The 18,258-nt window shown below is 46.7% G+C and overlaps 1 protein-coding gene across 3 annotated transcripts; it reads left to right on the forward strand.

Annotated features, from left to right (window-relative positions):
* Positions 1-527: 527 nt before the first annotated feature.
* Sec11c (SEC11 homolog C, signal peptidase complex subunit) lies at positions 528-17,425 on the forward strand. 3 transcript variants are annotated; one of them, XM_006970054.4, is made up of 6 exons: positions 534-708; positions 9,182-9,291; positions 12,241-12,390; positions 14,504-14,623; positions 16,428-16,485; positions 17,223-17,425. In XM_006970054.4, the coding sequence occupies exons 1-6, from the start codon at positions 622-624 to the stop codon at positions 17,274-17,276; spliced, it is 579 nt and encodes a 192-aa protein (XP_006970116.1). In that variant the 5' UTR covers positions 534-621; the 3' UTR covers positions 17,277-17,425. The 3 variants fall into 3 exon arrangements, with proteins under 3 accessions (XP_042119868.1, XP_076411502.1, XP_006970116.1); XM_042263934.2 differs by lacking the exon at positions 12,241-12,390 and having other exon boundaries at positions 528-708; XM_076555387.1 differs by lacking the exon at positions 16,428-16,485 and having other exon boundaries at positions 533-708.
* Positions 17,426-18,258: the final 833 nt, after the last annotated feature.

The following is an 18,258-nucleotide window of genomic DNA, read 5'->3' on the forward strand; positions in this document are numbered from 1 at the left end:
CCGCTTTGCAATAGAATCCAGCTCTTTTTTTCCACTGAGCGGTGCCCCACAGCTTCAAAACTCCCGCCTCCCAGGCCCCGCCCACAAGACATGCCCATCTTTAGGCCCCGCCCCTATTCTTCACGGCCCGCCCGCAGGGCAGAAGCTCCGCCTTTCCTAGCGGCAGTCATCCAATGGCCAAGATACACGGCTAGGTGAAAGCGAGGGAGCTATAGGTGTCCGGCTGGCGCCTGACCAGAGTCTTGGAGTCCCGCTCTTTTCGAGCCGTCACTTCTCCGAGTTTCCACCTAGACAAGCGGCTCACCGGCTACCCCACAATCTCCTAGAAGGGTCGGCTGAGGCTTCCGAGCCCGTTCGCCACGCTCCCCAGGAGCCCTGGGCCTTCACTGGCCGAGGCTCTCCGCCCGTAGCACTCTGGGACTTGTAGTCCTCCTTCTCCCAGTTCCTCCAGGGCCCGTGGGTGAGCTGAGCCTCACGAGACTACGATTCCCAGAAGCCCGCGAGAGACTCTGGTCACGTGGCCCGCCGGGATGCGGGCCGGTGGGCGGGGCCTGCCGGTGCTCCGCAGCTGTGTGTGACAGAAGGAGCCGGCGGGCCGCCCGGGCCCCCAGAGACCCCGCCATGGTACGCGCGGGCGCCGTGGGGACACATCTCCCCACGTCCAGCCTGGACATCTTTGGAGACTTGAGGAAGATGAACAAACGACAGGTAACGGAGGCTCGGGTGTGTGTGGGGGGCGGGCGCGCCCGGTGCACCGGGACCCGCTGCGGCTGCAGGAGTTCAGGTTTCCCCGGTGAGGCTCGCCCCGGCAAGGGCAGCTCCGTGTGACCGGAGCTCCCTGGCTTTCCAGAGGCCCTGGGTTCCGATCTTCCCAGACCCACGTGGGGGCGAGTGTTGGCATCCCTGCGCGGACGGGAGCACATTGGGGAGGTGGGGGGGGGTGCGGGAAGGGGAGCGCAGTGGATGTCACACGCGCGTGCGGAAGTGGGGAGAGATGACTGGAGCGCAAGTGACAGCTGTCTGCGCGTTCCGAGGGCCACTCGGTGAGGAGGGAACAGCCTTCCCTGCGGCGCTCCAGAGGCCTGGCTGCGAGGCAGGCAGAGGGGAAGGGGAGAACTTTTCTTGCCGTGGGAGCTGTTCAAGGATTCTCCCCCCCCCCCCAAGGGCTTTCTCCCGAGTTGGGGGAAGGGTTGGTGTTCTGGGGGCGTGCGTGCGTCGGGACTCAGTGGTGCTCAGTCCTTGGAGACCGAATCGACGTTCCTAAGAGGGATTTCAGAAGTTTCTTCTAACTTTCTGATTCCGTCTTTTCTCGCAGCACCATCTGTATAGAAGGCCATGGGGTGGGTGGGTGGGGTGGTGGGACTGGGGGCGTCCTTGGGTAGCTGGGCTTCATTTTTCACTGCCCCGAGACAGTTTCTTTTTGTGTGGTCCTCCCCCCCCCCCTAATCTCTTACTGTGCACCATCGTTTCCTCCATCAGCCCGGAAAAGTAGGGTAGGACAGTCTGTAGTTTAGGTACTGTAGTGTCCCGATATCTTGATAGATACCCACTGCTATTACCGATGATGATGCACCGTGGTAAGAAAAGTAAGGTCTTTCTTGAAGAGAGTAGAACACACAGTGTTTTCATGATTTGGATGGCCCTCAGAGTTACCTGTTCCACTATGTAGAGATAGGAGCTATGAGACTGAGAGAGCACAACTTATTTTGGGGCACATATCTCCCTTCCCCTCCATCAGCCCCCCCCTCTCCTCTTTCTCTTCCATTTCCCTTTCTCCTTTTTCTACCCCCCACCCCATTTTTTTTTGTGTGTGTGTGTGTGTGTGTGTGAAGAATTTCAGAAAAATGCAACCATATGGGACAGTTTGGTGACTTGGATTTTCTGAAGTGATTAAGATCTGGTTGTGCCTAGCTGCACTGATGAGCTTCTGTGGTCTGTGTGGCTAAGAGGAGTTTTAGTAGGGACTCACACTAGCTTGGAACAGCAATAACTAATGCCCCAAGGGCGGACACTGGTTATAGGAAGAACGGCTTTATTTTAACTTTAGATGATTGGATGGCGTTTTAAAATCTTTGGTTCTGATTTCTAACGGCTATCATTGCAGACTGTCAGAGAGGGCCTCAGATGAATGTATCAGGACCTCACTCGGTTTGGCCGTCAGATCTCTTGGGTCAGTAGCTTGTTGTGTTGCTTGTTTTGATGGTCTGCTAATTAAAATTCATAAGCTCAGTTTCTGTACTTTCTTTTAATGGTTGGGAGAAAAAACTTATCTTTCGCTTGCTTCTGACTCTTCCCCCTTCACAACAGGGTCCTCTGACACCTTGTCAGACCTTGAAGCAAGGACCCCCTTTCCCTACTGCCCCCACTTAATAAATAAGAGCCACATGCAAGACAAGGGCTCTTTGTATCTGCAGCGAGGAAGAGAGGAAGTAATACAGTGACTGGTGTTTTTGCTGCTCTGCGGTCAGAATATCTGGCCTGAAATGTTTGCTTAAAACTCATTGCAAGTGGCTGATTCCAGAGATTGGGTGTGGGCTTGCGTTAAGGCTCTGTTGGGGTCCTTATTTGGTGAGCCAAAATGAGGTACAGCACAAGGCATCATGCAAATGCAATGAGGTATTTTTGGAACGGGTTCAGCTTGTTCGGTCAAAATTATGTTTTTAGATTCCTGGTTGCCAAACCTGTACTCAGATTTGTGGATACCTTAATGGTAGGGCGTCTGAAGTATGACTTGTGGTTTTGCAGTGAGTTCGATTGTTAGTTTTTGTGTATTTGCTATCTCTTTAGCCTTTCTGAAAGGAAGTGTTTGTAAGGAATCAATTTTATTACCTCACAGTGATCTGTTTTCAAGCACAGAGAACCATACTGAAAAACGCGTTCTTAACTCAGAGTTCTTATTAAATAAGTACTAAGAGCTTATAATTTGCTTTTTGTTGAGATAGAGACTGGTGATCTGAAAACCTATCAAAAATTGGCAGTCCTTATTTAAAATTGTGGTTTGGGACTTCCCCAACCGGATCTGTAATTCATAACGAAACAGCCGTTGTTTACACACACTGTTCTTAAACAGAGCAGGTGGGGAAGATTTGTAGCCAGTGACATCTGCTTTTAGAAGCTATGGTTTAAGGGGGTCCACTTAGCACACCTCTTTTTTGCTCTCCTGGGAATACAGTGCTAGTTTCATAATGAGCAAATAGACACAATAGCCAAGTAGTTAAAAAAATGGTTCATGGCTTCAGTATTGAATTATATTTCTATTTCTACTTTCATATTGATTGCACCATGTTGGAACTCAGTCCAAGAATGGGGTCGTGTGAGAATTCTGAGTGCCTGTGAGAAAACTCCAACAAGACAAGAGTCTTGTGACCTATGGTTTTTTTTTTTTTTTTTTTTTTCCCAAAACACAGAGTTGTTCTTGGAATGTGTTTTTGTGCTCCTCCTAGGTGTGAAGAATAGGAGTGAGTTCACTTCAGCTGTTGTTATTTATATGCCTCTATGGAAAAACATGTTTTTGCTACGTATGGCTTGTCCTGTGATTGGACCCCTTACTCATGTGATTCTTCTTAACCCTCAGAGTATAAATTGTCTGATGCTCTGAATAAAGTTGGTGATTGCATGGGACTTTAGTCCGCCTCATTTTGAGGCCCCGCTTTCCCAGGTTCACACCGCTGACTAGAGTGGTAAACAGCACCAAGATACCGCACATTACTTTACGTTTCCTTCTCTGTCCTACTTTGAGTTGAATCTTTTACGATGGCTTGAAGTCACTTCTTTTCACCAGGTGGTCCTATTGGCAAGAGACACTCTTGAGTTCTGCTTTCCTTTTGTTACATCATCTCAATACATTTTCATGTTTTATTACTCCTCAATGTGATTATTTTAATAGCCATAGATTAGATTTTTGTAACCATGCTTTTGTCCATGCTTACTGTAGACATTTTGAAGAAGTGACTTAGGGTTTCTGTTGCTGTGATGCGACACCATTATCAGAATCAATTTGAGGAGGAAAGGGTTCAGCATTTCATCTTACAACTTGTAGTGCATCACCTTGGGAAGTCAGGGCAGGAATTCAGGATAGAAACTCGGAGTCAGAAACTGAAGCAGAAGCCATGGTGGCATGGCTTGCTCAGCCTGCCTTCTAACATCTGGCATCACCAGCCCAGGGGTAGCACTGCCCACAGAGAGCTAGGTCTCAACCTACATCAATCATCAATAAGGAAAATTCACCACAGGCTTTCCCACAGGCCAGTCTGGTGAGAGCACTTTCACAATCGATGTTACCTCCTTCCTAATGGCTCTAGCCTGGGTCAGGTTGACATAAAACTAGCCAGCACAAGAAGAAAATCAATGCTTGGGGCTGAAGAGATGGCTCAATTTGGAAAGTTCTTGCTTTACTGAGTTCGACCCACCCCCACCTCAGAAACCCATGCAAAAGATCCAGTGATGGATGCTGTAATCCCAGGGCTGGAGACATAGAGACAGGTAGATCCCTGAAGCTCTCTGGCTAACCAGTCTACCCCAGGCTAGTAAGAAACCTGTCTTAAAAATCAATGTGGATGGTGTCTTAGAGTTTTTATTGCTGTGAAGAGACACCACCACAACAATTCTTATAAAGGAAAGCATTTAATTGGGGCTGGCTTACAGTTCAGAGGTTTCATGGTGGGAGGCATGGCGGCATACAGGCAGGCATGGTGCTGGAGAGATAGCCAAGAGTTCTATATCTGGATCAGCAGGCAGAAGGAAGAGGGAGTGACACTGGGCCTGGTTTGAGCATTTGAAACCTTAAAGCCCACTCCCAGTGACACACTGCCTCCAACAAGGCCTTACCCCTAATATTGTCACTCCCTGTGACTTTATGGGGACCATTTTCATTCAAACCACCACAAATAACATCCTGAGAAATGACACCTGAGGTTGATCTTTGGCTTCCACACACATGAGCATCTGTACACTCACACCCAGAAAATCAATGACTTGTAACTATCTAAGATCATCTTTGGCCTTAGACCACCTCCTTGTGCTTATAGTTTGCCCAAGGTCTTATTGCAGTTGCTTAGTGTTTGATACTAAAGTTGTTTACTCATTATTTGAAATAGTGGGGTAATCTGCCATTTCCTACTTTCCCCTCATTATTAAAAATAAGACTGATACAAGTATCTTTGGAGCCTAATTTCTTATCTGTTTTAGATGGAATTCTTACAAGCAGGAATCCCAGGCTGATAGTAATCTCTTGATATTAATGCTAGTTGCATTAATATCAAGAGATATTGCATTCTCCCACAATGTAGCTTTTGGTACTAGTCCTGAGTGTTAGCATTAAAAAAACCGAAACTTTATATTTGCAGGGAAGGAGGGAGGATTATGGATTCGAACCTTTCCAGTGTTTACTTGCTGCTTATATACTTCCTCATTGGAAAATTACAGCCTTAAGTTTTACCTCATGTTGGCATTCTAGTTCCCTTATAGCTGATTTGCCTGTATTCAGTGTTTATTAAAGGGGTTTGTCATTGTTTAGCAAATTGAATGCTGACTATTGCTAGACCTGTGTTGAATATTGAGAATACAGTTCTGAACAAGGTGTGAAATGATCCCTGCCCTTGTGAAATTCACAGTCTAGTGTGAAAGACAAGCAAGTATATGTATAACTGTTGATGGATGCTGTAAGGCTACAGTGAGAACAGGAAACAGGAAGAAGAGGCCGGCCTGCGGCAAGGACTGACAAGCTCCAGTGCCTTGTCAGCTTTCATACAGTTTGATTGGCACATAGCCGTGTGAATTCTTTTAGATATTGTCTGTGCCTACATTCTAAATCCAATAGCAGAGCTAAGTGGCTTTGATAGTTATTATGTGGCCTATAAGCCTAAACTATTTACTATCTGGCCCTTGAAATGGAAAGTTTGCTGGCTTCTGGTCTAGTACATAGAGGAAGGCTTCCCTTGGGCACTGATGTTGAAAGTGGGACTTGAGAATGGGTGAGCTTTGGATATGCCAAGAGTCCAGGGAAGGGGCTTTCTGGGCAGAGCAAACCACTGGGTAAGGGGCTTGAAGTGAAAGGCATGTGTATAGTTTGAAGCACTGGTAGGTCCTGCAAGTGTGGCTGGCATGGTGAGTGTCACCAGCTAAAGCTGGGGGGTGCGGGGGTCTTTCAGGGAAGGGGCCTCTGAGGCCGTAGTAAGAGAGTGGGCTGCAACTGAAGGGCGACTGCACAGTACAGAGGTGGCCAGGGAATACCGAAACAAGCGTGGATGTGGAGTGGATTAGAAGACTTGTGGACGCTCTTCTAGTGACCCAGTGGGGCTCTGTTAGTGACTCAGGGAGAGTTACAGCCGTGGAACTACTTTGCTTCCCAGAGAAGCTCTGCTTTGAACTCTTGGAGTTACCTTTCAAGATGCACAGCCACTCAGGCAGTTGGGAACCTCGGTGTTGGAAGGAGTTAGCATGCTGGTGCCCATGGCAGCATGAAAGGTTCAGGTGGAGAAGGAGAAACCGGCGGCGGCAGGATAAAGTGTTCAGAGTGGATGGAGTCTCTACCTAGGGCAGCAGCTCCTTTGAGACCTTGGGAAGGAGAAGGGCTGTCACCAGTGGAAGAAGCCTAATATGGAGGAAGAGGTCACGGTGGAGTGACAGGAGCTGATTGGATGGGAACGATGTGGAACAGTGGGCCAGCCCCTTCCCACTCATCCTCCCACAGCAGAAACCTCTCAGCTGATGTGCAGGAAACATGGAAGCTGGTGTTTCCCACGGTGGAGTCAGTTGGACGGCTTTCCTGTGTGCTTCCAATGTGTAGATGTTGCTGCGAACTAGGAAGAAAGCACAGTGGTCTCAAGCTAGCAGCTCCCGTGTCATCTGGGAGCTTCTTAGAAACGCTTTTCTCAGGCCTGCGATGATTGCAGTGTGTGTTGAGAGCTACTGCTGTGAAGGATGGTGTACACACTCAGAAGTCAGGGCCCTGGAAAGCCACCCAACACTTCCCTGCTAGGCCTTCCTCAGCGGCCTTGGCTGCGTTTCTGCAGGCCTTGTGCATTTTAAAACTTGTATTTTGTTGTATATTAAACTGTGTTTTTTTAAGTTCACATTTAATAACTTGTCGCTTTATGGGGTACGGTGTGAAGTTTCAGTCATGTTTACATTGTGTGATGATCAAACCACAGTGACTAGTGTATCTGTCACCTCAAACATTTATCATTTATTTATGGTAAAGCTCTAAAAATCTTGTCCTTATCTCTAAAATATACAGTGCACTCCACTGTGCTAGAACGCCAGAACCCAAAACCAGTCCACTTCTCCACGTTGTTTCAGTTAAAGCTAAATTTGAAATGGAAATGATGTTCAGAGCCACGTGATCTGGCTCCTGTTCCAAACACACTCCAAAAGAAAGTGTGCAAAGCTGGTAGATACTTAAGATGGGCTTTAACTTAGCTAATTTCACTTCTTCTGAAACACACTAAAGGAGATGCTTAGTCATCAACTATTTCAAGATAGGGAGTCCAGGCAAGGAAACAAGATCACCCAGGTTCTAGGAGCTGGAAGACAGGAAAAAAATGGTAACTGAAGAGTAGTCTGGGAGAGTAAAAATGCTGAGAGGAAAGATGCTGTCCTATGACACAGAATCCTTCCAGACTCAATTGCTTGTGGCAGATGTCTCTACAAGTGAAGTAGGAAAAGAGGACAGGCTGAAGTGGATCCCCTCCTTTCCCTAAAACTGAGACGTGTGAGATACCCAGTCCTACCCAGATGGAAGGCTGAAATCTTATCCCCTGCAAGGATAAACAGAAGTATGTGGAGTAAAGGCACCAGGCCTATGGAAGGTATGGACACACTGTGCACATGCTGTGTGCCAAGGATGGGAAGCTTAGGTGAGGCGCAGAGTCCTAAAAGAAGAGCCCTCAGCTGCCCGTGTCCAGGTACCTAGAGAATATGGGGTCAGAGAGGAGGGATCACTGAATTAGAGATATGACCTTGAAGTGACTTCCATTCCAGGGTGGATGGTCCAAGGGAAGGGAAGAAGGGCTGGAGACGGGCCCAGGGTTGAGACAACAGCATCCACATGGTTCTGCAAATCATCATGATACTTCCAGGGCCTGGGGGAGGAAGACTGAGGCAGATAGGTACCAAAGTCAGGTGCCTTCTTGCGCCGCAGGAAGGGCAGGGCCTGAGGAACTTATCTCTTGGGTAGTGTTAAGAAGGGTAACTTTAGTTTGTGTGGCCTCATGAAGAAGGATGGAGGGCATTCATTCATCTGACAGTTCAACTACTGTTGGAAGGGGTTGGGATGTGTACAGATGTTGGTTTGCCCCTCAGTCTCCAGGGGTTGGCAGGTATGGCAGGCAGCTGTGGCAAAGAAGAGGCTGTACCTTAGCACACGTGCAGGAGCCAGGGTGTGCCCTGACCCGTTGACTTCGGTGACTCCTGTATCTGTGTTCTTAACCAAATATTTACTGTTCACTTTTTAAAGTATTTATGGAGCATTTAAACAAACAGGTGTTTTAAAGTTTTGTTTCCAAACTTTTAAAGGAAAGTCGTCGTTCTTGTGTTTTCAGAAGCAGAGGCCTGCTGGTTGAGCCCTGTAGTACTGTTCAGCTTCCTTTTGAAGGTGCGGTTTAGGAGAAGTCACTTTAGATGTGCCGGCCCTCAGGGTGAGGACGTGGGGCTGTACAGCTAGTGATGCTGAGCTGCATCTGTGCTGAGCGGCAGCGGAAGCTGCCAGTGCTTGAATTATGCTGGGAGAAAGGTTTAGTGTTTGAGGTGCTGGGAACCCCCAGAGCGATTACCAGCCTCCTTGGGGAAAATCTTCAGTCATTTGAAGCCAAGTGCTCGTATTTGGGAGCCAGCAAGCAGGTGCTTAGATGCTCTGTCCAGTGTGTGTGAGGCCATTAGGCCCCACTGGCAGTGGCAATCGAGCCCCCTTGCTGTAGAGGGCTACAGCAGGTGAGGAGTGTGTAGCAGTCACTTGGGCAGAGTCCATGGCTGGTCAAGCTGATCAGACAGATAACTGTTTCCCCCTTCTCTCACAGACTGTGAGGTGAGGTTTGGAAGACTTGTCCTGTGAATGAAAGTTGAAATACTACCTGCCCTACAACCATGCCTTGTTCCTTTTATAAGTACCTCCAGGCTCTGTTGTGTGAATATTGAATATTCTGCCGTCACTGTTTTCACTTGGGTTTGGCCTTTTTCGTTCCAGCTCTACTACCAGGTTTTAAACTTTGCCATGATCGTGTCTTCTGCACTCATGATATGGAAAGGCTTAATTGTTCTCACGGGCAGCGAGAGTCCCATCGTGGTGGTGCTGAGGTAGGTCCTGATCCTGGCCCTCATCCCGTCACACTGCTTCCCTGGGATCAAGGAGCCAGGGTGCCTTGTTCAGCAAAGTGGGAGAATGCATTACTGGTGTACAAATTGACCCTTTACACCTAACTGGTTTAAAACGTTAAGCAATACCCAGTAGAATCAGCGCGTGTCCCTCCAGTTCCCAGCAAGTGTCAGGAGATGTCAGTGGCCTTTATCTCCTGGAGACTGCTATGCTTATGAAAATGTATCTGCTTTAGAAGAGTGAATGTTGTCAACTTCATGCAGCCATAAAGTTATTCGAGAGGAAACCGTCAGTCCATTTGGAACCCAATGGCCCTGTTTGGCAGCCAGCAGGTGCGCAGGGCACTTTGTCCAGTGTGTCTGACATCATTAAGTCTCACTGTCGGTAGCAATAGAGCCTCTTTGTTGTGTGGGAGTAGAAGGGGGCCGATTGTGGTCACTTGATCAGAGTCATAGCTAACCAGTTCAGGAGCCAAGGTCACACTATGGGGCTTTTGCTCCCAAACCAGGGCCTTTCCTTCCCCTGGGCTCTGCTGCCAGACCATAGATCTGCAGCTGTGTCTATACTTCCCGGGCTCCTTTGTGTGACTAGCCAAGGAGTGGATTTGCAGTTTTCATAAATGTAAATGCCCGAGGAAGTGTCGCTCACAGAGGAGCAGAGGGGTCCTCGACTTATCAGTGTTGACAGGAGTGCCCTGGGCCTCATAGGGACCAGGCTCCCGGGTCCTGGCCACCACAGCTCTGCTTCAGTTGGAGTAGCTCCGCTTTATGTCCTTAGGGAGTCATACTTCCGGTCGGAGGGTACTCGAAGGATGATAGATAGCTTGGAGGGTTTTTGTTTTATTTTGAGAGGGCTTAGGATGTCATTCAGTGGTAAAGCAAGTGCAGAGCACGTTCAAGGTCCTGAGTTATCCTTAGCAAGGGAGCAGGAGGAAGGAAGCAAGGGGAGAAGGCAGGAGAGATGAAAAGCTTTTTAGGAGAAGGGGGCGAGGGATGGATCTCAGTGGCCAAGCATGTGTGAGGCAGTGTGAGGCAGTGTGAGGCAGTGTGAGGCAGTGTGAGGCATGTGTGAGGCATGTGTGAGGCAGTGTGAGGCAGTGTGAGGCAGTGTAGGCAGTGTGAGGTAGTGTAGGCAGTGTGAGGCAGTGTAGGCAGTGTGAGGCAGTGTGAGGCAGTGTAGGCAGTGTGAGGCAGTGTGAGGCAGTGTAGGCAGTGTGAGGCAGTGTGAGGCATGTGTGAGGCAGTGTGAGGCAGTGTGAAGCATGTGTGAGGCAGTGTGAGACAGTGTTCAGAGGTAAGAGGGAGAGGAGGACTCTAAATGGCCCTCTCATGCAGAGGCCCATTGAGGTCAAGTCTCAAGTATTCCAAGATCATCTTTGGTAGAGCAACACTGGATCAAAGATCACCAGGTTCCTCCCGGTCACACATGCACACACAGATATTCCTGTGAAAGTGCAGTACACAGGGACTTTTTAAAAAAAGCATCCTCTATAGTTTTAAAGCAGTCTGATGTGAAGTCATGAGCTGGTAAAGTTCCTGTGTTGTCGGGGGTCCCTGGGAGAACACCTGCCAGTTGATGTTCCTAACTTTGAGAGCTGCTGGACTGTAGGGCCTCTCTTACCCCTGGTGCTTTGGGAGGGGTGTCTTCAGTCAGTGCCATCCATTGTCACGACCTAGAGCGTTTTCTAACACTGCCTCCCTGCTGGTGGCTCTGGGAAATTGTTGAAGGAATAAAGATGAAGCCACTGGTGGAGAAATGAGGCATTTTGGCTGTCGTTCTGTAAAGGAAAACTGAAGTCTGAAGCCCAGCTCACTTTGGAGAGGAGGACACAGTAAGATTCTATATTGGGGCCAAATTTGTTTTGCCCTGCTGTTCTCTCCCTCTCCCTCTCAGTCAGTTCCGCCGTCAGCCCTTTCCTCCTCTCACTCAGCTTTCCTGGTTAGCGTGCCAGGTCTGATTCTATGCACAGAGCACTGGTTTCATTTGAACACGAGCCCCGCAGGTGCTCAGCGACAGGCCACCTATCTCCTCCCTGCCTCTGTCTGCTGGGAAGCTTGTAGGGCACCAGTACTGGGTGGTTGGAAGGAGGCCCAGCTTCATGAACCACTCTCCTTTGAAGGCCCCAGGGCTTCCATTAGCCTGTTTCTTTCTCTTTGCTGACGAGCAGACATTGCTAGCTCATCCTTGGCTGCCCAGCTCCCATGAAGTTATATTTACAGCTCTCATTCTTTTCCTATGCATTACATTTTAACTTCCAATTCCCAGTGGATTGCAGTTTCCTTTGAATACAGCAGAGATTTTGGTATAGATTTGAACTATTACCATGAAGATTATGTAGTCTTCCACACCAATAATACTTGTTAGCGTTGGGCTTTTGTAGAACATGGCTGAGGTTGATGCTGCAAGAGGCCAAACTGGGTTCCGATTTCGTTCCAGCCCTCAGCCTGCTTTAGGACAGGGCCTGCTCTCTTCCTCTGTTCATCTGTTTCTCGTCCCCTGAGGAGATTCTGCAGTGTTGTGGGTGCTGCGGCTGTGCCAGGACGTGAAGGGACCGCCCTAGACATTAACCAGAACTAACAGTGTGCAGCTCCGAAGGAAATGTATTTGTGGAGGTGGGACTTTTTTTTTTTTTAAAGGCCATAAGTAGGCAGCTTTTACTTCAGAGTCGACACTATTCTTGGTTCAGCTCCAAGGCAGTACTTGTTCAAGGAGTGAGAAACAGACAATGGGATAGGCTGGGCAAAGGACCTGCGAGCCTCCTTTCCATGCCTGAACCCAGCCTAAGTAGAAAGCATTTCCTCACTGGCCATTTCCTTGTCTGAGCTGGAGGAAACCCTTTGTGACCCTGGATTCAACTACGGCTGGGAGTTTACCTTTACTGTCCTTTGGACACAGGGTACCCCTGACGGTGACTTTATGTTTCTTTGCAGTGGCAGTATGGAGCCGGCCTTTCACAGGGGAGATCTGCTGTTCCTCACAAACTTCCGGGAGGATCCCATCAGAGCTGGTGAAATAGTTGTTTTTAAAGTTGAAGGAAGAGACATTCCGATAGTTCACAGAGTAATCAAGGTTCATGAAAAGTAAAGAGGCTTTATTTGCTTTTATTTTGGTATTGTACATTTCGGTAGATGGTTTTGAAGATTAGTGAGAAAGCTGAAAGATCCAGATTTGTTCTCCTTCTGCCATTTATTAACTGGGAAGCTTCGCACCAGCGACCTGACGTTTGTGTAGACTGGGAGGGATGGGGTTTCACCCACTGTAACTCCCAGGGCAATTCTGAGAGCTAAGTGAGAGAATGTTTCCTAAAACACGTAAAACCAAAAACCAAACCCAGGCTGCTGCACAAATGTAAGGGCTATGTGATATTAGCTGTCTGAAGGAGTCTCGAAGAAAATCACACTAACCAGATGGGTTACTTTGAAACCAGAAATTTCTTCTGACATGTAGTAAAGCTAGCTGTTTTTCTGTGTCACTGTGGCCAAAGTGGCATTATTAGCAGTCACTTCAGCCCTTGGTGGGTTGAAAACTGCCTTTCCCAGGGCACCTCATAATTTGGCATAACATGTCCTGTATTAGTACTGCCCCCCAACGCCACACAGCCAGCCTCACCTTCTCCTTAGGTGGCATGGAGGCCCCAAGATCTTACTAGCATCTGTTTTTAAAACGAAGACATTTAATTCTAGTTCAGATGCAGAAAGCTCTCATGTGTGTGTGTGTGTGAGAGAGAGAGAGACTGCATTTTATATACTTGGTGTGCACCTTTACCTTTGTGCAGCTTTGACATTAGCATTTTTGTGTACATGGTTTATAAAGTTAAATTTAGATATGTCTGTGTTTTAAAAGATGGTGAAGTTTTCGCCATGGGGGAGGGGGATGAGAAGGATGAGACTGGGTCTGAGAGTGACTTCTAGTGTTGGGTATGCATGCCCTTCGCTGCTTCCAGGGCCACTTAAAATACCCACCTTATCGCACTGACCGTCGGACTAATCCTGACTCAGTGCAGGCTGCTCACATGCAGGCGTCGTTGAATGGTTACGTGCTGTCTGCTTGCTAACTTCCTGAGAAGAAGCAGGCATGGTGCGACAGGGCTTCCACCTCATTTGAAAATCATTTCTAAAGATGGAAACATGTTCAGAGTTGGGCCAGTGATGACTTTTTGCTGTAACTTCTACAGATATTCTCCCTCTTGAGTCTATACAGCCATGACTACAAATCAGCTTGTTCCTTTAGACACGTTTTCAGATGCTTGCAGGCTTTGAGCCCCTTACCTCATCCTAATGGTGCCTGTTTTCATTTGTCTTTTGAAAGACTCCCTCTTTATAAATACACAGTGCTACAGGTTTGTGTTCCCAGACCCAGGTTTACAGTGCACCCCCATTTAGAACGCTTAATGAATCCCGCCTCTCTGCTGACTCTGTCTGTCTGCTGCCATTTGTGGCTGTTTCCCCGCAGATGGGATTTACACCACTGTGCTCAGTGGCAAAGGAAGTAAAGCCTTAATAGTTCTTTCTCCATTTGGTAAGCTCAAGGTCAGCTAAAAAGCACAGCCACATTTAAATCACCGTGCCCACAGATCTCTGTGGTTTGGGCAAGTTCTTATGCAGACTGGGTAAGAGTGAGCTCCATCCTAACATTTTTCCGGGAGGGTTGAGAAGGGATGAGACAGTTCAAGTGCAGGTCAGTAAGTCAACTTCAGCTGGTGTCTGACCGAGTCAGACTTGAGAGGGACAACTGAGGTGAGTGTGGGAACGTCCCTTCCAGTTTCATCTGGACTGCTGCGGACCCACAGGACCTAGTCCCATGATCTTGCCCACTGATCATGACACTGACACTCTTGTCTCTGGATTACAAGTAAGTTAGTACCAGCAGCCCTGGTTCAAGTGCAAGAACGCCAGAGTAAGAAGTGATGTTGTGTACTGGTGTTGCCTTCCCATTGCCCTGGTGTTGCTCTGTGTTTCGGTTGTCAGGGTTACTTGAATGTTTTGGAATTTAAGTCCCTGAAATTGTCATTAGATCTGTGCTTCAGCTGGGTGGTTATCTGTAAGCAATCAGCTTAGACCAACGAGAGGTCAAGTCTTCCTCAACTGCTTTCTAAATACTGCTGTCTGGCTGTAATGTCTGCGTTAAACTAATATGTTTTTAATGATGCCGTGCTGAGAATGACTTCTGAGAGGACGTCATTTTGCTTTCCAGAGATAATGGAGACATCAAATTTCTGACTAAAGGGGATAATAATGAAGTTGATGACAGAGGCTTGTACAAAGAAGGCCAGAACTGGCTGGAGAAGAAGGACGTGGTGGGAAGAGCACGAGGGTGAGGATGAACTTGTTGTCACACAGAAGCTTCAGACACCAGCAAACACTTAGACATGAAGAGACTGAGCTTGTAAGACAAGAGCCATTTGTCACAAGCGTGACACATCCACGTGTTGTAAGCAGGTCTAAGGTGTGCTTGGGCTATACAGTGAGACCCTGCCTTCAACAAAACATGTTCAAGGGCTGGAGAGATGGCTCAGCGGTTTAGAACACTGGCTGCTCTTCCAGAGGCCCCAGGTTCGATTCCCAGCACTTCCATGGCCGCTCCAGTCTGGGGGATCTGACACCCTCTTCTGGCCTCCTGGGGCACTTCACACACTGGCACAGGCATACAAACAGGAAAGCACTCACACATATAAACAAATATTTTTTTAATGAAGAAAACTTAAAGCTATCCAAGGACCCCAAAACTATAACTGAATTGGAATATATTACCTATATCCTGGATTTAATTCTATTCCAAAACACACCTTCACCTAAAGATTAGTTATTTTGGGGGGCTTAAATGCCAACGACTAGAAATCCTCCAAGAGATGGCCTCTGATTAGCATTTCAGTGACTGTTCTGGACACTCTACTAATAGATGTGAGCACATACTACATATAGTTTTAACTGGAAGGATTGGGCCTTTATGTCCAACAGTAAGTGGAAGTAGCTTCTTGTGTCAAATCTATAGCTTTACCCTTTTAAGTGGCCAAATGCTGTTCTTTTGGTATCCATAATTCCATATGCAAACATCTGGAAAGACTTTTGTGGTGGACATTTGAACTATTTTCCTATTTGCTTCTCATAATTAGAAAGTTTGTGGTAAATTTTTAAATGCATGATTGTTTTAAGAATTAATTATGATTGACACTGTACAGAATGTATCTCATTTTAAAAAAATTAGTAAAGGAGATGCTTCCCCTCTCTCACTGACCCATTTATAAATATTAATAATAAATTAAGTTGAAAACCCCTGTTAGAAATGTCCACTTGCTGTCTCAGTCTCACTGGTCACACAAGGCAGGATGACAGCTTCTGTGTGGAAGGGTCATCTTTATTGATCAGGCGCTGATGCAGGGCTCTCCCCAAGCCTTCCCCCACTTTCCTCTGCTGCACTTACTCAGGTGTCTGCAGGGAGACAAGGGCGGCTTCCTCCTCGCTGGTCCTGTATTTCTAATGCCCATGAAGGCCACTGACAGGAGAGAGGCAGACCACTGGGTGTTGACTGGAAGGTGCTGTGGACGTGGCACCTGCTTCTTATTAGCATATTTGAGTCTGAGTTGATCCATTGTGTTCATTTCTCAGTAAACTCATTTGTTACACTTGAAAAGCACTGAAATGAAAATCACGATGATTATTTAAACTCGGGATGGTTTTCTGTGTGCTTTCAAGCTTTATTTGTTGCTGGTTTCTTTTCAGGTCATATAAATCTTTTGCTTTTTATTTTGAAGCTTTTTCTAGGAGCTGTTTTTACATAGGCCACCTGAAAATACTTTTCTTCCTAAAAACAAAATCAGCTAGATTTATGGAAGTTGCTTATTCTACTTGTACAAGTGGTTCAACTAATTATTTTAATGGTACCAAGAACAGCCAAAGAGCTTGGCTGCTCACACCACTTCAAACCCTCCCAGCCTTGAGCGCACATACACTTTGCTGCTCAAGCCTTGGGAAAGGAGTGGGCACTGGCCTCCCAGGCTAGCCAGTGGTGTGCCATGGGAAGACTGGTGTCCTGAGGCCAATGTGTAGAGCAGTACATGCTATATCATCATTATAGTAAACCAATTTTATATTTCTTGCTTTTCATTCCCACAATTTAGGTTCTTACCTTATGTTGGTATGGTCACCATTATAATGAATGACTATCCAAAATTCAAGGTAGGAATTTGTGTGTGTGTGTGTGTGTGTGTGTGTGTGTGTGTGTGTGTGTGTGTGTTTACTAAGTTTTTAAATACTGGAGCTTTTACCTGTGCAGTTGTAAATAGGAAGTCATCATAAAGTGTGTGTGTGTGTGTGTGTGTGTGTGTGTGTGTGTGTGTGTGTTTACTAAGTTTTTAAATACTGGAGCTTTTACCTGTGCAGTTGTAAATAGGAAGTCATCATAAAATGTTTTGCCATTGCTTTTTCTGTGGAGAATTTGTAATTTACCTACAAATTAGCATAATAACCTAAATTATTAACATTTTAATTAGTTATTTAAAGCAGCTACTTTTATATTAGCTATGTTATAAAATGGTGCTTATAGGAGTGTTGATTATTATGGAAAATTTTTAACCTAAACTGAAGTAGCATCAAAACCCTGGTCATATTTATCAACCAACTTCAGCAGAAATGGCATTTCTATTTTAGAAAATTGCTTGAAAGACAATAGGGAACCTAAAAGGATAGGCATTAGCTGTGTTTGTAAGGTATTTGATCTCAAGTCATCAGTATATTTTTGGGCCTCCATTCAGTGTGCATTGAACAGCTCATTTGGAGAACAAGGCGTGTGGGAGAGAGGTCATCTTTTGAGTCTGTCCTCAGTCCAGCATTGAGCAGGCTTCATCTGAATACATTTGTAAGCCTGCGTTTATTTGTAGATCTCACGATGATTTTCCATTGTGCTTTCTTTACAGTATGCTCTTTTGGCTGTGATGGGCGCATATGTGTTACTAAAACGTGAATCCTAACACGAGAAGCGGTTCCTGGGACCAGATTGAAATGAATTCTGTTGAAAAAGAGAAAAGCTAATATATTTGCAACGTTCCACTTTCTGTATAAAGGGAAACCAGGTGGAGATGTTTTTGTCTTGTCCAAATAAATGATTCACCAGTAAAAATGGCTTCCTTTTGTGGCCTCTGATTGGAGTCTGCTCAGTCTCTGAGCTGCTGGAGGTAGTGGCTCCTATGGAGCATGGGGTCAGCAGCACTTCTAGGCACTGGACAGTGTGTTGGGGCCTGGCCTGTAGGAGGTGGCATGGCACAGTCCACTTGATACAGTCCCAGTAACTATTTCAAAAATAGAGCTCCGAGTTTACAGAGTGGTGTGTCTGAGGGAAACAAGCTCTTCAAAGAGGGTGACTTTTTATTCATTCATGCATAATCTGATAAACAAATGAAGTCCACAGCCTTTTAGGAGGAGGAGATGCAATCTGCTTTGTTTTTGTGATATATTTTGAGATGGTTTGTGCAGCTATTTAAAGTATCCAGTAAATTATAAAAACAATGTGGAAGCTGGAGAGACGGCTCAGTGGTTAAGAGAGCTCACTGCTCTTGCAGAGGACCCAGGTTTGGTTCCCAACACCCATGTCAGGCAGCTCATGCCCTCTGGCTTTCTCAGGCACCTGCACACACATGGTACACATACATTCACATGGCAGATATGCATACACATAAATAGACAGATGAATAAATAGATATAAAACAGTGCATACACCTTTGAAAAAATAAGATAATTCAGAAGCAAAGGGAAGTCATTCTTTTTCTCACCCCTTTCCATTTCTCAGGGATGTCTGTGGTAGAGTTAGCTGTTTCTACTCTAAATAGCCCTGTATTGAAAGCAGTCTCTCACTGAAATATCGAGGAGGTACTGAGACTCCTGCCACTGTCTTATGTAACTGCAGTTATCTCCAGTCCAGCCCAGGCCTGCAGCCGCTCAGACCCAAATAAACAC

The sequence above is a fragment of the Peromyscus maniculatus genome, chromosome 19 (assembly GCF_049852395.1).
Source record: "Peromyscus maniculatus bairdii isolate BWxNUB_F1_BW_parent chromosome 19, HU_Pman_BW_mat_3.1, whole genome shotgun sequence".
Lineage (NCBI taxonomy): Eukaryota > Metazoa > Chordata > Mammalia > Rodentia > Cricetidae > Peromyscus > Peromyscus maniculatus.

Bases quoted from the DNA above. Each gene is read 5' to 3' on its own strand.
- Sec11c (XM_006970054.4), top strand. From the start codon at position 622: ATGGTACGCGCGGGCGCCGTGGGGACACATCTCCCCACGTCCAGCCTG. The intron at 9,292-12,240 runs GTAGGTCCTGAT...GTTTCTTTGCAG, and splicing joins CCCATCGTGGTGGTGCTGAG to TGGCAGTATGGAGCCGGCCT. The intron at 12,391-14,503 runs GTAAAGAGGCTT...TTTGCTTTCCAG, and splicing joins GTAATCAAGGTTCATGAAAA to AGATAATGGAGACATCAAAT.